Source organism: Eumetopias jubatus, unplaced genomic scaffold (assembly GCF_037043125.1).
Source record: "Eumetopias jubatus isolate StellerSeaLion01/CBP00866 unplaced genomic scaffold, mEumJub1_p1.0 scaffold_12, whole genome shotgun sequence".
NCBI lineage: Eukaryota > Metazoa > Chordata > Mammalia > Carnivora > Otariidae > Eumetopias > Eumetopias jubatus.
In genome coordinates, this window is record NW_028274818.1 from 94,098,815 (window position 1) to 94,118,400 (window position 19,586).

Below are 19,586 nucleotides of genomic sequence, written 5' to 3' on the forward strand. Positions count from 1 at the left end.
GGGCGAATTTGCTTTTTAAGGCTAAATAATACTCCATTTTATGGATAGACCACATTTTGTTTATCCGGTCATCTTTCGGTGGACATTTGAATTATTCTCACCTCCGGGAACCCCGGAGGCCTCTGGGAACCTTGGCCTTGCCCACTAAGAAGTCTGTTCCTTCTCTTCTCACCCGCAGCCCCACAGCCAGATACCTGTGAGCTGCGAGGAGCTTCCCGAGGTATCCGAGCTTCTGACCAGGATCCTCTCTTGCAATGTGAGCTCTCCCATCTTTAAAGCAGGTAGCTTGGTAAGTGCCTCAAACCCTGAGGAGCCAAGCCGCCGCCGCCGAGAGGCTCTGGGCTGAGGTAGGGAGGGAAGGGTGTAGGTGATGGGTAAAGAAGCTCCCCCCTCCTACCCCAAAGGGAATGACAGCTTGGACTTTGGAATCAGATAAACCTGGGGTTGGGTTATTCATTTTGTGACCTTACACACAACTTAAATGTTTGGAACTTTGGATCATCATCTGTACAATGGGGATAAAACACCTATTTATGGGGCCAAATAACAGTGGTCCCCGGTGTCACAGCAGTTGGGCTTGGGGGCCCTGAAGTGCTTCCCTCCTCATTGCCCTCTCCTCCCCTGCCAGGTTGCCATCCAGGTGATGTTTCATACGCTGCTGAACAGCTCCTGGGGGGACTTTGTCGAGCTGCACGCCAATGTGAGCTGGTGAGCAGGCCCCAGGCAGGCGCCCCGGCTCGCAGACAGCCACGCCGTTCTGGCCACGCGCTTCTCCTAACGCTGCCCTCTGCCTTGCCCCTGTGTAGTGACAATGAGGACTCAGACGTCTTGGGGAACAACTTGGCCACCACCAGCATCCCCGTCCTGTACCCCATCAACATCCTCACTGAGGAGTAAGTCCTGAGCAGCCCACCAGCCCTTTCCTCCCACCTCCCCCTCCCCCACCCAGGGCTCAGCCTTGCCTCCCGGGGCTCTCCTTCAGAGCCACCTCCTTTCCTCTGGCCCCCCAGGGGTCATTAGAACTGATTCCAGCCATAACCCCAAGAGTTTTCAACACCCCAAAGAGTGGAGGCCCTTTAGGAGTTCTGAGATCAATGGTTTACTGATGGAAGAAAAAGCACACGGAGTGTTGACCTTATTTCAGACACTGTGCTCGTTGCAGTGCACAGCTGGGGCCTCCCCTGGAGCTTTCAGCCCCTCGGGGGCAGCTGTGCCTCTCTCCACATTACCGGGGAACAGGCAGGCTCAGAGGAGAGAGGAACTCACCCAGAGTCATACAGCTAGGAAGCACCGATGCTGGCATCCGAATTTCGGTCTCTCTGACTCCAGAACCCCATGCTAGAGGCCCCCCGCTTCCTGGGGGCCAGGAGCGCTGGGAGAGAGAAGGAGAAACTGTTCGCAATGGCTCTTGCCCACAGAGAGCTCATAGTCAGGTAGGAGAGGCCAAGCTCATGCGAACACAGAATCAGTGAGTCTCACAAGGTTATGGCGGGAGGGACCCATGGGGATCCCCAGTTGGATTTTCTCATTTACAGAAAAGAGGATGAAGCCCGAAAAGTGGAGTAGCTTTCTCAGGTTGGCTCAGTGAGGGGGGGACAGGGACAGTGACTGAGCCAAGGTCTCTGGCGCTTTTGAAGGCAAATGCCAAACACAATGATATTATCTGGAGTGCGATATGAAATTAGAGCCAGGAGAGGTGATTTGGGTTGGAGGAGAGATGGGAGGGTTCATGGGGAGGTAGGGGCTTAAACTGGGGTCTGGGGAATGAGGGGGTTCAGATAAGGGCCAGGGAGGAGGAAGGACGTTCTCCCAAGAGAGAAAAAGAGAGAGAGAGAGAGAGAGAGAGAAGAGCGTAGACAAAAGGAAGCAGCAAGCAGTGGGGTGGATTTGGGGAGCAGGGAGCGTGCAGGCGTGGGGGACTACAGGTGTGTGTGGCGTGCAGCGGGCAGGACTGGACATGTGGGACTGTGGGCCTGACCCTTGTAGGCAGCAGGGGGCCATCGGCGGATTCCGAGTAGGCAGGTGGCAGGATCAGACAGTGACGTTAGGAAGGGCGTTGGAAGGATGGGATGGCGAGGAAGCCAGAGGCTGGTGCCATTATGCAGGAGATGAGGGACCCAGAAGACAATGGAGACCCTCGTGAGGTGGGGACCCTGTGTGGCAGGGAGCACACAGCTCCAAAGGCACATCTGCCTGGGTTCCAGCCCTGGCCCTCCATGGCAGGACACTGGACAACAGACAGACCCCTTCCACGAGCCTCACTTTCCAAAGGGAAACAGCAGAGCGCTGGAAGGTTACATGAGAGCAAGGCTGCGTGGTCCCTGGGAGTCCCCTCTGAAGCTTCCCCTGGCCCAGGCCCCTGCCCTGCTGGAGATTGGGTCCTTGTCTTCTCTTTCTACCTCTGCTCTTCCCTCTCTCCACAGCAAGGAAACCTCCACACTGTATGTCAGCTTCACCCCCAAGGGCCCCAAGAGACACCTTGTCAAACACTTCTACCAGGTATGAACCTCCGCGTGAAAAGGCCCTTCTGGGTCACACAGTTTCCAGCCCCATCCTGAGGAAAGTGCAGAGGCTGCAGACACAAGCCCCATCCTTGGCGAATCCGGCGCCCTCCGCCTCATCCCGTGATCCTTTCTAGAGCTCCTCACAGCCCCCACGGAAGTGCCTCCGGCTCGTTTCCAGCACTGGATCCTTTGTGGGATCGCAGAGCTTGAGAGCCAGAAGCACTCTGAGAGAGAACCTAGATTTTCATTCACACGTTTAATGAACCACAGGTCTAGTCTAGGTACTTTGCTAGATGCTGGGGCAGCAGGTCAGTCAGTCAGGGCCCCTGACCCAGTTCTCTGCCTGGTGCTTTATATACGTGACCCCACGCCCCCGTGATTCTCACCCCAGAAGGTAGAGGCGTGGCCATTCCCAGGGTACAGATGAGACATCCACAGCACAGAGAGGCCGAATAACTTGCCAGGTTACACAGCCACTAAAGGGGAAAGGTCAGATTCCAGCACTTACTGGAATACCAAATTTCATGTTTTAACCTCTACGTTAATGATCTGTCACTTCTCATGCCATATGCTCGGGGCTGTAATAGCAATCTTCATGGGAACAAAGAAGAGGGAGGCCAGCCCCTGAGACTAAAGCTCTAGGAGTCTAAGGCCTTTTTAGAGGTAACCTCAGAGAGGAATAGGCACTGACTGTGCCGAAGGCATTCTTGTTTTCCCATGGAGGAAACTGAGGCCCCAAAGAGAGACTGTCTTTGCCCAAGACCATGTTGGCGTCAGGGCAGACTGGGGCAGGAACCCAGCAGGAGAGGGACCCCAGGCAGGCAGCCCGTTTAGAACAGAGGCTGGAGCCATCTCCTCCGGAATCAATGATGGAGGAGAGGGACCCTTGGGGAGGTCAGATGCCCATTTGCACAGAGAATGGCCAGTAGGATTGGTTTCTAGTGCTGTTCACTGGGATGCCTCTGGGTTCCCCAAGGAGGTTGGCAGACTAGTCCTTTCGCCAGCAGAATAGTGGGGAAGACTTGGGCAGGCATGGATCCAAGCCTCAACTCTACCCCTGGATCTCTGTGTGACCTTGGGCCAAGGGCTTATCTGTCCATGCCTCAGTTCCCTGCTGTGACAAATGGCATTTGGAACGAGAACTTGTGGGTGTTGTGAGGTTGAAGTGGGGTACTTACTCCCCGTGGAGTGCTTGGCCCAGTGCCTGGGGAGTGGAGGCTGTTCATGGCTGAGGCGGGTCTTGGGCCTCAGCCTGGAGATTCCACAGCGACTGTGGAAGCCTGCTTCCCTTCTTGCCCCACTCCTCTGGGAACCAACTCAAACCTTTTGTGCTCCCACCTGCCCCCACACCCCATTTCTCTCTCTCTCAGGCTAGTCACCAGGGCCAGATGCCTCCGGCCACCTCCAGCCACCTCAGCACCCTCCAGCATCTTAAACTCTGCATTTGGCTCCCTGCCTCCTGGCCCACCGCGCAGCCACTCTTGCTAAAGGCCCTAATGATGTCTGTTTTAACGAAACCCACCTAGGCATGGGACCCTGGGGATCTTTCCCTCCTGCCGGAAGCTCTCCTGTTAGTTGCCACAAGGCGGTCAGCTCGGGTCTGTTATGAGCTCAACAGGCATGGGAATCCAGTGAGAGCTGGGCAGCCGGCCCGTGGGGTCTTCTTCCTCATGGCCTCCCTCTCCCCTGGCCGGTTAGGCGTACAGGCTTCTGCCAGACCTGAAATCTTTTTAAAGCTCTGCCATTTCAAGCTGTGTGGCCTTGGGCAGTTCACTTAACCTCTCTGAGCCTCAGTTTTTCAATTGGTAAAATGGGGATGATAACCGCACCTACTTTAGGTGGGTCCATCAACCAGGGAAGGTGATAGAACACAGCCCATCCGGTCTCTGGAGGCGCAGCCTGGGTTCAGGTGCCCGCTCTGCTCCCCGATCACTTCAGACAAATTCTTCTCCCTGAACCTCAGTCCTCTGCTCTGTGACACGGGGACAGTGCTGCCCACCGCAGACACCAGCACTTGGCGAGAACCACGGGAGGCCCAGCAAGCGTTCGTGCGTGCGTCTCCCCACACGCCCCGTCTTCACCGCCCGCCGGCATGGGTTCCCACGGTTCGAGCCCCCCTCCCAGCTCACAACTCCGCACCACGACCCTCCTGCTCCCGCAGCGCGCCTGGCCCTGCAGCCTGTCACTGCTCTCCGCCCAGATGCCCTGGAACGTCTTTTTTTCCGCCTTTTTTAACAGCTTTATGATAGAATGAGATACAGGTCACAGTCCGTACGATCTACCTGCTTTTTTATTTTATTTATTTATTTATTTTTAAAGATTTTATTTATTTATTTGAGAGAGAGAGAGAGAGAATGAGAGATAGAAAGCACGAGAGGGAAGAGGGTCAGAGGGAGAAGCAGACTCCCTGCCAAGCAGGAAGCCCGACGTGGGACTCTATCCTGGGACTCCAGGATCATGACCTGAGCTGAAGGCAGTCGCTTAACCAACTGAGCCACCCAGGCGCCCTCTACCTGCTTTTTTAAAAAAAGATTTTATTTCAGAGAGAGCACACAAATGGGGGGAGGGGCAGAGGGAGAGGGAGAAGCAGGCTTCCTGCTGAGCAGGGAGCCGCAAAGTGGGGCTTGATCCCAGCACCCTGGGATCGTGACCTGAGCCGAAGGCAGACACTTAACCGACTGAGCCACCCAGGCGCCCCTGATTTACCTGCTTTTAAAGTGTACAGATCAGGGGCACCTGGGTGGCTAAGTCCCTTAAGGGTCTGACTTTGGCTCAGGTCATGATCTCAGGGTCCTGGGGCCCCCTGCTCAGCAGGGAGTCTGCTTCTCCCTCTCTGCCCCTCCCCCTGCTTGTGCTCTCTTTGTCTCTCTCTCTCAAATAAGTAAATAAAATCTTTTAAAAAATAATAAAGCATAGGGTTCAGTGGCTCTTAGTATATTAGTAAAGTTGTACAATCATCACCATAATCTAATTTTAGAAGATTTTCATTATTCCGGAAAGAACCTCTATGTAGGGGAGGAATCCTACAGTATGGGGTCTTTTGTGACTGGCTTCTTTGAGTTCACATGGTGTTTTCAGGGGTCATTCGCGCTGTAGCCCGGGCCAGTTCTGTATTCTTTTTTATTGCCAGATAGTATTACATCGTGAGGTAGGCCAAGCTAGATTTGTCCGGGCATCAGCTGGTGAGCATCTCGGTGGTTTCCACTTTTTAGCTTTTATAGACCGTGTTGTTTGAACATTCCTGCACAAGTTTTGGTGCAGACATGTTTTATTTATCTTGGGTATATACCTAGGAGTGCAGTTGTTCCTCTTGAAGCTTTGTCTCAGCATGTTCTAAACCAAATGTATCACTTTCCCCTAAGCCAGCATCACCTCAGGGGTGCTCAAAAGCACCCTTTTCCTCAAGCAAAACTTCCAAGTCTGGGTGAATTTGTCCTCCCTCTGTGCCGGGCCCCCCTGCCTCCTCAACTTCTATTCCGTATTCTCTTGTCTCTTTGGCCCCCACTACTGTTCAGACTCAGGTTCCTCTCCCTCTTACAGCTGTTGGCACAGGCTCCTAGCTTGGACCTCGGCCTGCCTTCCCCGCCTCTTTCCCTTCTGGGCCTGGCGTGAGGGAGCCCCCCCAGAGCCTGCCCTCCTCAGCTGACTTGCCTTGCCTAGTTGAGGGTCCCCTGATTTCTGGACTTAGGCCTTCTGGGCACACAATCTCACCCCAAGTCTCCTTTCCAGACGTATGTGCTACCTCCTCTCTGTCCCAGGCCCCCTACCTCCTGCTGTGTCACACTCGCCTGGTGCTGTCCTGACTCCCCACATTTTCACTTCCTGGGTGCCTTCTGCCATCTTCATCTGTTCCAGTCCTCTCTGTCGTCCACGGCTAAAGTCAAATGCTGCCTCTGACATTAGGCCTTTTCAATTTAATATACCTGATATTTTTCAAGCGTCCACAAGTGTTTGTCAGGTGACTAATGGTAGAACCTCTCCAACTGGATATCAGTTTCCCTGTTTGGCCTCCCTGAGCCGTGGTTCCGTGGTGCTACTCCTGGGTCACTTTCTTCTCCGCTTCTGCATCTCCCAGGCCTCGCACAGTTGGCCCTTTCATCTAAAAGGTACTCAGGACTTGTTTCTTAAATCAGTTCCGTGCCCTCGCCAAAATGAGTCCTTCCCAACCTGCATTGTGCAAACAATTTTTGCATCTATCCTTGTTAAATGCCCTTCGTTCTTTCTTTCGCTCATTCAAGCATCGATTTTTCTGGAGACCTGCTGTGTGCTAAGTAGTTTGTCAGGCAGCAGGGAATTGTTAGGGAAAGAAGCCACAGCTGCTGCCTTCACGGAGCGTGTAGTCCGTGGACAGACAGACCCACGTCCTGCTGGGGACGTGGAGCGCTGGGGGAACACATGGCGGGGTAGCCGCCCTCCCCTTGGGGAGTCAGCCGAACCATCAGAGATGATACTTGAGCGGTACCTTGCTGGGTGTGCAAGGGTTTGCCCCGTGGAGAAGGCAGAGAGGCATAGGTAGCCCGCACTGGCCTGACGTCTCCCCCACCCCTCCCTCGGGCCTCAGCCAGTGAGGATTGCCTCTGGAGGGGCAGCTGGCATTTAGGGCTCTGCGGGCCCATGTCCTCTGTCCTAGGTGAGGATTCAGCCTTCTGTCTATGACCACAACATGCCCGCCCTGGAGGCCTTGGTTGGGGTGCCAGGGCCTCACAGCGAGGGGCCCATCACACACAAGTGGAGTGTGCAGATGGTGAGTACTGCCCAGAGGAGGGAGAGACACCCAGGTTGGTGGGAGTGAGCCCATAAAGGGGTACAGATGTGTGGGAAGGGAGTGAGGATGGATGCATCCTGCTGGGCTCAGTGATTTCTGAATCTGCCAAGAGCCAGTGGGAGTGAACTGGGATGCCCTAGATCCGGCAAGTTGGGAGGGAGGCCACGTTCTGGCCTTAAGGGGCCAGCGTCCTCTCTCTGCTCTGGACTAACCAAAGACCCCGTCTCATCATTCCTAGGAGCCTGCTGTGACCTGCCATCCTGAGGATCTCAAGAGGCTGCCCAGTGTGGCTGAGGTCCGGGCCCATGGGCTCAGAAGCTGGGGTGGGGGCCGGCAGAGTGCAGGTGGGAAGACAGGCCTCACTGACCCCTGCTCTCTTCATTCTTGACAGCCTTGTTTGCCCAGAACCAAGTTCCACTGCCCACTTGTCTTCAAGGAGGAGATCCTCGTCCAAGTGAACGGGACTGTGGAGCTGGTGGGAGAGATCGAGGTAGCACCTGCTGGCAACAGACGCAGGGGGTGAGGGGATCCCGAGGGCTGAGCAGTGGGCTTCCACACCAGATGGGCTTCCTGCATTTTTCTCTAGTACCCGGATGCAAAGCCCTGATATTTCCACAGTGGCAGATGAAAGAGAACCATGATTGGCTTGAAATTTGCAGGGCTGTTTTCATGGGCCTATGGATGGTTCTTCTGGGTTCCCTGTAGGAAAAATTTCCTTCCAGCCGTGGGACGTGGCCCATTAGGACACTACGGTAGAGAACTCAGAAGCCGCGGTGCACCCCACTGGGGCCCCTTCTCCTCGGCTTCTCCCCCTCAGTTGAGGTGGGGTGCAGAGGTCAGTGGGTTGTGCTCCTTGTTCCCCTGGCCTGACATCTCCCCCAACCCTCCCGCAGGCCCCCTCCGTGTTCAGCCTCTGCAGCTCTCTCTCCATCTCCTTCAACAGTAGCAGGCATTTCCACCTCTACGGCAGCAATGCCTCGCTGGCCCAGGTATGGCTTTGCCTCCTCAGAAGCTTCGGGAACAGAGGGCAGCAGGGGGCTCCGCGGAGCCCCAGGGCAGAGCTGGAAGAGCTCGAACCAGAAGCCAGAGGGGCCCCGTGGGAGGTCTGGGCTGGGCCCAGAAGGAAGAGCTTCCTGGCGCTCAGAGCTGTTGGCCTTGGCCAAGGCCGTGCTGGATGCCATGGGCGCCCCGCCACCACTGGTGGGCAAGCGGGCCCCACGGTCACCTGTCTGAGACGTGTCAGGCAGAGATCAATTCGATGGCAGCTCAGCAAAGGGTACCCACCCCGTGTCCACTCTGAGCATGACGGGAAAGTGCTCGAAGCAGAGCAAGCATTGAGTGTGGGGGCCCAGGCCACCCAGGCAGGAAGCTCGGAGCAGGGGAAGGGAAGCTGCACCTCAGCCAGATTCTGGAAGGTTTTGCATGCTGAGCTGAGATTCTGGCATTTCATTCTGGGCCCCAAGGAAGCCATGTCAGGGCTTCCGATGGGTGGTGTGCACGTTTACCAGCTCGCTCGGGCAGCTGCACGGGGAGGTTCACTGGGGAGAGGCATCTGGGCCAGCCTGGCGGTGTCGGGCAGCAGTCCCGACCAGAAACGCGAAGACGTCACCATTCACAAGCATGCTGGAGGTGGGAGAGCCTTCTCCTTACACCCTCTTCTCTCCTCCTGCAGGTCGTCATGAAGGTTGACATCATCTACGAGAAGGAAATGCTCCACGTGTACGTGCTGAGCGGCATCGGGGGGTTCCTGCTGCTGCTGGTGATTTTTGCTGTCCTCTACAAGGTGGGGGCTGCTGGGGGCCACGCGCCTGCCTGAGACAGCCAGGCTCGGGAGGGGGTTCACGGGAGTCGGGGCAGAGAATGTCAGGATCAGGGAGCGTTAAAGCTAGAGGCGGCCTCCGCCTACTCCCTCTTTCTACAGATAAGGCTCGTGAGGCCCAAAGAGCAAGGGAGACTTTTCTCCCCCATCCCTCCACCAAGCACTCGCAGAGCCAGGACTGGGGACCTGGGGAAGGGGGCTGCGCCCACGTCTCAAGGGCCAGGCCCTGGGTCAGAGCAACATCCCACAGACATGGTCCCTGCCTTTGCGGGACTCACAGTCTAATGGGGGAGACAGACAGGCGCACACATGGTAAGGGCTCCACTCAAGGGCCTTTGTGCTGGAGCCTCACTTAGGCTGGGGAAGTCCAGGAAGGCCTCCCAGGAGAGGAGGCATTTGAGTTGGGATTTGAAGGGGGAGTCGCCAGGTGAAGAATGCCAGAGGGCAAATGTTCCATATGAAGCCCTCAAATACTCCAGCAAAAGACAACGCAGAAAATTGGTTTCTTCCTGTTGCACTCCCAGAGGGTTGTCGCCAACAACCATTCGGTTTCTGTTCTTCCAGGTTCTAATTTTGTTGTTTAAATATGTGTATACGTGTGAGTGTGAGAGAGACAAAGAGAAAAGTCAGTGTCTGTGTACACAGGTGGAAAACGTAAATGGGGGGTGGGTGGCTCAGTCGGTTAAGCATCTGCCTTCGGCTCAGGTCATGGTCCTGGGGTCCTGGGATCGAGCCCCACATCGGGCTCCCCGCTCTGCGGGAAGTCTGCTTCTCCCTCTCCCACTCCCCCTGCTTCTGTTCTTGCTCTCACTGTGTCTCTGTCAAATAAATAAAATCTTTAAAAAAAAAAGAGAAAGAGAGAAGAAAATGTAAATGGAAGGATACCATATAAACTGCTTGGGAGCTTGTATTTCCCACCGGATATTCTATCTTGCTGTCTCTCCGTGTGAGCAGTCAGATGCACCTCTTACTCTTTAACCTGGCTGGTTTGCTGCTATCTGGATGCTCCACCTTTTATTTAAACAAGATCCCCACTGATAAGCATTTAGATGGTTTGTAATTTCTACCTATTTTTTTAAAGATTATTTATTTATTTGACTGAGAGCGAGAGAGAGAGAGAGCAGAGCAAGGGAGAACACAAGCAGGGGAAGGGGCAGAGGGAGAGAGAGAAGGAGACTCCCCACTGAGCAGGGACTCCCCCGCTGCCCCCGACTTGGGGCTCCATCCCAGGACCTCGGGATCATGACCTGAGCCAGAGGCAGATGCTCAACCCACTGACCCACCCAGGCGCCCCTAATTTCCACCTGTTTTAAACAGTGACCAAAAAAGGCTCTTGGCTCCCACATCTTTGCACACTTGTCCAAAACTTCTTTAGAATTAATTCCTGGAGCTGGAATGGCTAAGCCAAAGAATATATACGTTTTGAAAAAAAAGAAGAAGAAGAATATGTATGTTCTGAGCTTTCAACAGAGACTACGTGGCCCATACTAAGCACTATGTAAGCGCAGGCTATTGCTCTTACTATTACTGGATATTGTCAAACCGCCCACCCCAAATACTGGTCCATGACATTTTGATGAGCCTGAAGAATAAACTGTTAAACGTACAGCTTTTCAACATACTGCCAGGAAGCCGGTGTGGCAGATACCTCGCCCCGTCCTTGGAGCGGGTACCACACATCCGTGGCATGCAGGACTCATTACCATGAAGGGTGCTTTGATGTTTTGCTGAGGCCGATTGGTCCAGAGTGTTCCATGGACTTTCCTCACTCCAGTTTTGTCTCCCTACAGTTTGGCTTCTTCAAACGGAACCTGAAGGAGAAGATGGAGGCTACTGCAGAAGCTTCCAATGGAATCCCTAGAGAAGACTCTGAGAAGCCAGTGTCCAAGGAAGAGGCTGGGGACCCGGGCTGCCTGGAACCCCTCCAGGAGGAGGAGGCCCAAGATGGAGACGGCAAAGACTGAGGCCCCGGCCTGATGCAGAGGGCCCACAACTGGACTCGGGATGCCGGCTGGCTCTCTGCCTCTACCTGTGTCTTGCTGTGTGTCTTCGGGCAAGTCACTGCCCCCACCTGGGCCTCCGTGTCGCTGTCTGGAACACGGCGCTCACTGCGGGCTCTGCAGGCTCATGGTGAGGGTCCCTGAGGGATGGGCGGGCAGACCACAGAGGGGAGGCCTTGTCATGGTCAGCTGGCTCTGGCTGCCCCCGGTCCTTCTTAGTATCCTCCCCTGGAAGATAATATGTGATCTAAATCTGGAGAAACTGTCATCTCAGGACCTAGTGACTCTCCCACCCCTCACACCCACCTGCCTTTGGATGTCCGCAGAGGCCTCAGACTCCCAGAACCTTGCCCTTCGCTCTGTCCTGCCCGGAGTCCTGTCAGCTTTCCATCTGCCGCCGGAAAGCAAACCTGATCTGTGTCACTACTTTGCTGCTGCAAACCCCTTGCTCTGGGGCTGGAGACCAAGTTCCTGAGCATGCCTTCCAGAATCTGCAGAATATCCTTAACATGCCAGTGCAAATCCGGGCCCCTGTTGCCTTCCTGGCCTCCTCCAGAGACTCCCCACCTCCCTTCCTGAGCTCCAGTTACACCAACCTTCCTCATGAGCCAAGCTCCTTCCTGTCTCACTGCCTTCACCCAGACTGCTCCCTCTGCCTGGAACATTCCTCTCCAGCCCTTTCCCTGACCGACTTTCACTCAGCCTTCTATCTCAGCTCCAGTAGAACTGCCTCAGGGCAGCCCCCGCCCCCGCCCCAAAGGGGTTCCCATATCACACATGCTTACCCTCGCCTGCACTCTCCCTCATAGCGTGGATTATGTTTGCTACTTAATGTTCATCTCTCAAATCCAGCCATGGACTAGGTGGGGGTAGGGACCATACCGGTCATGTTCACCTTGGTGACATCACAGAGCCGGCCACAGTAGGCGCCCAACGCAATTTCACCAAACTAGGGAGGGTGTCTGTGGGAAGACGGAGAAAATTTTGGGTGGGCCCATGGCGTCTCCACCCTTCAAGGCTCGGTCTTTCCCCAGGCTCTGGCCTCCTTGCTCCACAGCCCCCACGGGGACGCCCCACGCCCCACCGTGGCCCCCACTGGGAGGCTGTGAGCTCAAGGCGCCCGTCATGTCTATCCACCTGGCTCCCGGCACCAGACACAGTGCCTGCCTGTGTTTACCCAATAAATGGGAAAATCCATCCAATTTTGTGATGTTTTTATGCTGGTGCCCCATTCTGGCCTGGCTCAATTAAATGAACATTTCCTTCTCAACCCTTTCTCTAAGTGGGACCCAAACAGCTGTTCTCTTTTTTCTTTTCTTTTTTGTTATGACAACCCTCAGAGACTGACCTGCATAAGGCATTGACAATTCATTAAGGTGTGAGAATAGACCCTCCTTGGCCTTTTTCTAAAAAAACAACAATTGGTGGGGCTTGATTCCCGAGGCCCCCACCTTTAGGAGGGACAGAGGGGCTCCTCACTGCTGCCCTCTTGTGGTCAGTAGGACCCCGGGAGCGGCGGGGGGCACAGAATAGGGAGTAATTCTCAGCCCAGCTCTCTGGGTCCAGCACTGGTTGCTGAGAAGCATTTGGTCTCCCAAGCAGTGACCTTTGAGGGCTCCCTTCTGCTTACAGGGTGTAAGCGAACGTTCTCAAGCCTGGCACACAAGACCCAGAACAGTATTTCAGAGCCTGCCGGCCTCTTCCACCTCCTCAACCCCCTTCTGGTCCAGCACCCAAGGAACCATGGGGCTGGCTCATAAGAAAGACCTCAGGAAGGAAGAAGTGAGGCCCATTTTCCCAGAGAGGGAGAAAAAGGGTTATAATGGTCAGAAATATCACAGAAATGCTAAAAATGCATGAAGTTATCCGTAGGTCTCGTGAAGCCCGTCGGCTTCTATGGATTCACGCAGTATTTCTTGAGAGTTCTGTGTCAGAGCCTGCTCTGTGCCCCGAGGACACGGTGATGAACATGACAGACAAGTCCCTGCCCCCAGGAAACATCAACCCAGTGGGAAAACAGAGTGAAAAGGTAGAAATGTGATTCCACGTGGGCGAGGGGGTTGTGAAGAAGATAAAACAGGATAGCAGGCTGGAGAGTGATGGGGAGGGCCCTCTTACATCGGTGATGCTCTGTCACACACACACACGCAAAAAGTGAATATTTTCATCAGGGTTGGGAGCAAAATAGCACAGAAAATCTGGGAGGTTCATTTCAGGAACAGACCTGCCCAGGAATCTATATCCCCACTCCCTTAAGAGCTCCCATCCTCAATTTCCTACATGTCCTTCACCGCCTGTGTCTTTGCAAATGCTGTTCCCCTTGCCAGCGCATCCAATTCCAGCCCCTTTCTATCCTTTAAAATCTTCCTACTTCAGGGGCGCCTGGGTGGCTCAGTTGGTTAAGCGACTGCCTTCGGCTCAGGTCATGATCCTGGAGTCCTAGGATCAAGTCCCGCATCGGGCTCCCTGCTCAGCAGGGAGTCTGCTTCTCCCTCTGACCCTCATGCTCTCTCTCTATATATATATCTCATTCTCTCTCTCAAATAAATAAAATCTTTAAAATAAATAAATAAATAAATAAAATCTTCCTACTTCAAAGCACTTCCAAGCTTTTCTCATCCCCTCAGTTCCTAGACAAAATGACCCATTTCATCTTCACTTTATACCCCTTCAGAACACATAACACGGTGTGGGCTCCTCTCTCAAGACTGGGAGGTTCTAGAAGGCAAGATTCAGTCTTTGCTCACTTGTGTTACCAACACTGACCCCTCCCCAGGGCTGGCAACAAAGAAGACATTCAATAAGTGTTTGATTCAGTGGCCTTCACATGTTTTGGGCTCAGGACCTCTTTATACTCTTAAAAATTAAAGATCCCCAGACTTTTTGTTTATATGGGTTATACCTATTGGTGTTTGTCCAGTTAGAAATTCAAATGGAGAAAAATTTAAAACATATGGAGACCCAAGTCCACATTGCTCACAAGCTGTCCGAATGATGACATATGTTCTCACAGGCCATGTAGCCTCTAGAAAACACCATCCTCTTGGCACAGAGTGAAAAAGTAACACCTTAGTATCATTGGGAAAATGGTCAAAACTAGTCAGGTTTGAGTCCAGGCTCTGCTGCTTCGCAGCTGTGCCAGGTGGGGCCATTACTTACCTTCTCTGGGACTCATTTCTTCATCTGTAAAATGGGAATAATAATGGTATATCCCTCAGAGCTCTTGTGAACATGATATAACACTTGCAAGTGGTCTAGAACTTTGGGGAGCACATCTGTGCTTGATAAAGGTGGGGAATAAAAATGGTTTAGTTGTGGGGATGCCTGGGTGGCTCAGTTGTTTGAGCGTCTGCCTTTGGTTCGAGTCGTCGTTCCAGGGTCCTGGGATCGAGTCCTGCATTGGGCTCCCTGCTCAGCGGGGAGTCTGCTTCTCCCTCTGCCTGCCATTCCCTCTGCTTGTGCTTGCTCTCTCTCTGACAAATAAAGAAAATCTTAAAAAAAAAAAAATGGTTTAGTTGTGTAGCGCCTGGCTGGCTCAGTCGGTGGAGCAGGCGACTCTTGATCTCGGGGTCATGAGTTCAATCTCCACGTTGGGTGGAAAGATGACTTTTAAAAAAATGGTTTAGCTGTGCAGGACGATGTGGTCAAAGCAGCACGCTGGACTGCAAAAGACCTGGCACTGGAGTCCTAGTTCTTTGCTGTGACCTTGAGAAAGATGCGTGCCCTTCCTGGGCTGCTTTGCCCCACCTGGGACCTGAAGGAACCTCAGGAGCTGTTGTGTGGAAGAGAGGGGTGGTGGCCGAGCAGCTGAGGCCCCCTCACTTGACCTGCTTTAAATGCTAAGGTCCGTAAGTAGCATGCAGGCTCCTTTATCAATTAAGCACCACAAGTACCGTGCCCAGGCCCCCTGGCTTTCAATGGCCTACAAACATGTTTGGGAGCTGAAAAAAAAATCAACCCCAAAGTACAAAAATTAAATTGTATAATTGAAATAAATGTTAAAGTAAATGTCTACAAATGTAATATGTCAGGTAGTCAAATGCGGTTCTATTTAACATCTGTAGTTACATATATGAACTATATGAAATATGGAGTATTTTAATATTTGAAATTATGTGTGGTAGGGTATCGTACAAAAATGTGCATAAAGTTTACAAAGATCTTTAAAAGTCCGAGAGATTTTACTTGAAAAATAATGTTCTACTCTCAAAAATAATTAAAACTTTAAAAAAACACCAAACACAACCAAACTGTGTTGAACTATGTGATTTCTTTTTTTTTATAAGATTTTATTTATTTGTCAGAGAGCGAGCAGAAGGAGGGGGAGTTGCAGAGGGGGAGGGAGAAACAGACTTCCCGCTGAGCAGGGAGCTCGATGCGGGGCTCCATCCCAGGACCCCGGGATCATGACCTGAGCCCAAGGCAGACACTTAACCGACTGAGCCACCCAGCCGCCCCAAACTACGTGATTTCTAAGGCTCCTTCCAGAGCTTGCAGAACATAAGAGGCTGGATAGAAACATCGTTGGAGAAGTTATTTGCTCTTGACAAGTTAGAAGGCCCCGAGGATGGGTGTGGGGCTGGGGGTGACTTGAGGCTTCGAGGCCCAAGAGCCCTTATAGAGCCCTGAATCCCCCGCCTGCCTGTGTGGCCGAGCCGCTGGGGCTGATGGAGCCAGGCAGATGTGGTCCGATTGTCTCACCTGCCTTCTATCCACAGAGTGACTTTAAGCAGGTCAGAGCTCTGGGAACTCATTTCTCCTTATCCCTGAAAGAGAATGAAAAAATCTTCGCAGAGACATCGGGCCCTTACAGGCACTCATCTCAAGACGTTCCTGGCAGCCAGGTGATTCCCCAGGGTGTGGCCTGTCCTACTCAGCTAAGGTCAAGGCAGGCCACACCCCAGGATCCCACACACTCACCGCTGACGCCAACTCTCCATTCTTTCCTGAGAGCCACGTATTAGGAGGGCTGAGGCTCAGATAGGAAAGAAAAGGAGGATAAAGGCAGAGTGGGAGCAGGGTGATCCCAATAGGCCCAGGGGTCCTAAAAAAGAGGCAGAGGTGTGGCAAATCGGGCCCAGCCTGGTGGGTTGGTCTTGAAGGCTGGAGTTGTTCAATCCTCTCACCGGGTCCCCTATGTGCCCCCTACAGGTGGGGTCGGGACTGCAGGCACTCTGTGGTTCTGGTCACTCCGGGTCTGCACAAAGTTGATGGCCAGAGGTTCCAGCTGGGGAGGGGGGAGGAGGATGGCACAGCTAGATGCTGGGAGCCAGGAAGAGATGGAACACAGGCTCTATGCCTGGCTATGAGAACAGGGTCTGTTCTCTGGCCCGAGGACAGACCCTCTGTGTTTGGTGAAAGGGATATCCCACAAAGTTGAAGGCTCTCTCACCCCTCCCAGACTGAGCTCCCTCTGTGTTTGTGCAGGATTCAAAGCATGAGACAAAACTTGGGGATATACGGGCAGGTCACATCTCCTGAACATCACATTATAAGATTCCAGGGAAACTTGGAACACAAAAGCGCTTCCCAGACAGGACCCTATGGCTTCACTGGCTCTGTGTACTTATCACTGAGCGTCTCCCACTGCCCGAGGCACTACCCATGCACACATTTTAAGGACAAGTCTCTTTTGCCACATAAAGGTTTTTATTGAACTCAAATTCAGGGGCTCCAAAGCCTGAGGAAGACAAGGGAGGCTGGGGTTTGCACTGAGGCCCAAGCCCCACCCCAGGGCCCCACTCCCCACCCCACCTACCCTCACCCCTTCCTGACTCAACGAGGGTCTCAGTAGCTACCAATCTAAGCTACCCAACTCTAATTAAGTAACCCTCCCCCCTCCCCCCCCACCCCCGCCTAGCGCTTTGCCAAGCCAGGCACCCACCAAGGGGTAAGTTGCTGCCAAGGCCAGCTCTCTGCTGACCTCTCTCCTGGATCTCTCCCAGAACCTCCCACTGCCTGCCTGGCCTCTCTCCAACCCCTCTTCATAGCCCATTTCCCATAAATCTCCAGGGCACGTAACTTCCTGCACCCTGGCCCTCGACTCCTCCAACCTCCCCCAGCTTTCCCACTATCCCCTCTAAAGGTTTTTCTCTAGCTCCCTGGCCTCTTCTCTTCTGCCCACCACCTCCCCAGCTTCTGGCAGGGCCCCAGGTCAGCGCCGGCCGGCTGCATGGGTCCGCTGGTGGCGGATGAGGTCGGAGCTCTGCGAGAAGGCCTTTCCACAGTCATCGCACTTGTAGGGCCGCTCCCCGCTGTGGACCCGGTGATGCTGCAGCAGCGTGGAGGAGCGGCAGAAGCCCTTGCCGCACACGGCGCACCGGTAGGGCCGCTCGCCCGTGTGGGAGCGCTGGTGCTGAATCAGCGTGGAGGAGCGGTTGAAGGTCTTGCCGCAGTCGGGGCAGCTGTAGGTGCGGCCTGGCAGGTGGGTGCGGGCGTGGATGGCCAGCACCGAGCTCTGGCCAAAGCGCTTGCCGCACTCAGGGCACTTGAAGGGCTTCTCGCGGGCGTGGCTGCGGGCATGGGGGATGAGGGCCGAGCGCTGCGAGAAGCTCTTGCCACAGATGCCACAGCTGAAGGGCCTTTGCCCGGTGTGCACCCTCTGGTGACTACGCAGGGAAGAGTTCTGGCTGTAGCACTTGCCGCACTCGGGGCAGCTGTAGGGCCGCTCGTGGCTGTGGGTGCGCTGGTGCCGCAGGAGGTAGGAGCTGTCACCGAAGGCCTTGCCGCAGTGCGGGCACTTGTAGGGCTTCTGACCAGAGTGGGTGCGCTGGTGGCGAAGCAGGTAAGAGCTGTCGGCGAAGGCCTTGCCACAACGGGGACACTTGTAGGGCCGCTCGCCCGTGTGGGTGCGCTGGTGTTTGATGAGGTCAGAGCTCTGGGAGAAGGCCTTACTACAGACCTCACATTTATAGGGCTTCTCACCCGTATGGATGCGCTGGTGCTGGATCAGGGTGGAGCCCCGCCCAAAACTCTTCCCGCAGATGCCGCAGATATTAGGCCGAGGGCCCTGCCCACCCCTGGCCCGGCCACCCCGCCTGCCTGGCCCCCGTAGGGCCCCTGTCAGGCCCAGGGGATTCTGGAGCATCTCAAACTGGGGTGTGGCCAGCAGGGCCCCTGTGGGCATCTCAAAAGGTGGCCCTAGGGGTAGGCCCCCTGTGGGCTGCTCCCCAAACCCCTGGGTGAAGGAGTCCAAGGGGTGGACTCCCAAGGGGATGCTCAAAGGATTCTTTTCCTCAGGATTCAGAAGCATCTCTGCACCTTCCTGAAATTTGGAACTTTGAGCTTCAAATTCAGGGCTTTGGGTTTTGAACTCAGGATTCTGGGCCTCATATTCCGGGCTCTGGGATTCATACCCAGGGCTCTGGGATCCATACCCAGGGCTCTTGGGTTCATACCCAGGGCTCTTGGGTTCATAACCAGGGCTCCGGGGTTCATATCCAGGGCTCTTGGGGTCATACCCAGGGCTTTGGGGCTCATACCTAGGACTTTGGGGTTCAAACTCAGGACTCTCTGATTCAGGGCTTCTGGGTGCAAATTCAGGGCTTGGGGGCACAAACCCAGGGCTTCGGGACTCAAAACCTGGGCTTTCAGGCTCAAACCTGGGGCTCTGGGGTTCAAACTCGGGGCTCTGTGGCTCAAACCCAGGGCTCTGGGGTTCAAGCCCAAAGGGTATCTCTTCGACCTCATAGTCCCCAGTGCCTTCTTGTTGAGACATTTCTTCTTCCTCATTCTCACTCATGTTGCCTGCAGGATCAGAGAATGACAGAACACACAGATTGTGCGGGGCCTGGAAGGTCATTTGGTCCCACCACTAGTTGCCACAAACCCCTCCCTCCTCCTCCAGCAGGGTCGCTGGCCCTTGAGCAGGTGCTGAAATTCCCACCTCCCCCTCCGCCGACCCAGGACTTCCAGTCCCCGCCCCCGCCTCCTCCAAGTCCCAGGTGTCCAAGCCCCCCGCCCCCGCTCTCTTCCCCTCCCATGGCCCACAGCCCCCTCTCCCGCTCCCAGGCACGCTCCTCAGAGAGACGCTCCCTCCCTCACCTTTGAGGGACCCTTCGGGGCTCCCCAATTCGTCAGGACTTTGCACATCCCCAGGCTCAAGGCCCCACGGCGACGCCTCCCGTTCCATCCCCGCCGGCTCCCAGTACGGCGGCGGCGGCGATGGCGGACGATCCTGCGACCAGGCCTGAGTGCCCTGAGACCCGGGCCCTCGCCGCCCGCCTGCTCAGCGCCGCCCAGGGGACCCGGCTGCCCAGCCCGGGCCCCTGAGGCCGGACGTCTTGACCCTGGGCCTCTCTGGCCGGCCGGGCCCCTCCCCTACCCGCGGCCCCGCCCCCACCCACAAGGTCTCGCCTTGCCCTGGGGCCCTCCAAGGCCCCCGTGCGTCGTGGCCTCGGAGACGAGGGTCTTCACGACTTGCCCTGCCGCCCCCGGACGCCGCTCCCCGCCCGCGACCCCGCAGTCTGGCCCCCCAGCCCCGGCTGGGCTGCGGCTGT

At 55.0% G+C, this 19,586-nt stretch overlaps 2 protein-coding genes across 6 annotated transcripts in view; one reads left to right on the forward strand and one right to left on the reverse strand.

The window, feature by feature from the left end:
- ITGAL (integrin subunit alpha L) overlaps positions 1-12,285 on the forward strand; it is a 38,007-nt gene extending 25,722 nt beyond the window's left edge. For 2 of the 5 annotated variants that reach the window (XM_028110275.2, XM_028110276.2), the window contains exons 22-31: positions 179-289; positions 629-708; positions 807-893; positions 2,424-2,499; positions 7,135-7,248; positions 7,508-7,564; positions 7,661-7,759; positions 8,163-8,258; positions 8,942-9,052; positions 10,879-12,285. In XM_028110275.2, the coding sequence (XP_027966076.1) occupies positions 179-289; positions 629-708; positions 807-893; positions 2,424-2,499; positions 7,135-7,248; positions 7,508-7,564; positions 7,661-7,759; positions 8,163-8,258; positions 8,942-9,052; positions 10,879-11,052 (1,005 nt within the window). In that variant the 3' untranslated portion in view covers positions 11,053-12,285. The other 3 variants (XR_003610446.2, XM_028110277.2, XM_028110278.2) reach the window with 3 other exon arrangements.
- Positions 12,286-16,944: 4,659 nt separating this feature from the next.
- ZNF768 (zinc finger protein 768) lies at positions 16,945-19,527 on the reverse strand. The gene is made up of 2 exons (XM_028109771.2): positions 19,132-19,527; positions 16,945-18,834 (listed from the first exon to the last, which is right to left on the reverse strand). Exons 1-2 carry the CDS (start codon positions 19,217-19,219, stop codon positions 17,243-17,245), a joined length of 1,680 nt encoding a protein of 559 aa, XP_027965572.1. The 5' UTR covers positions 19,220-19,527; the 3' UTR covers positions 16,945-17,242.
- Positions 19,528-19,586: the final 59 nt, after the last annotated feature.

Excerpts from the sequence above, each read along its gene's own strand:
- ZNF768 (XM_028109771.2), bottom strand. The coding sequence starts at position 19,219 with ATGGAACGGGAGGCGTCGCCGTGGGGCCTTGAGCCTGGGGATGTGCAA. Across the intron at positions 18,835-19,131 it reads CCCCGAAGGGTCCCTCAAAG|GCAACATGAGTGAGAATGAG; the intron begins GTGAGGGAGGGA and ends CTGATCCTGCAG.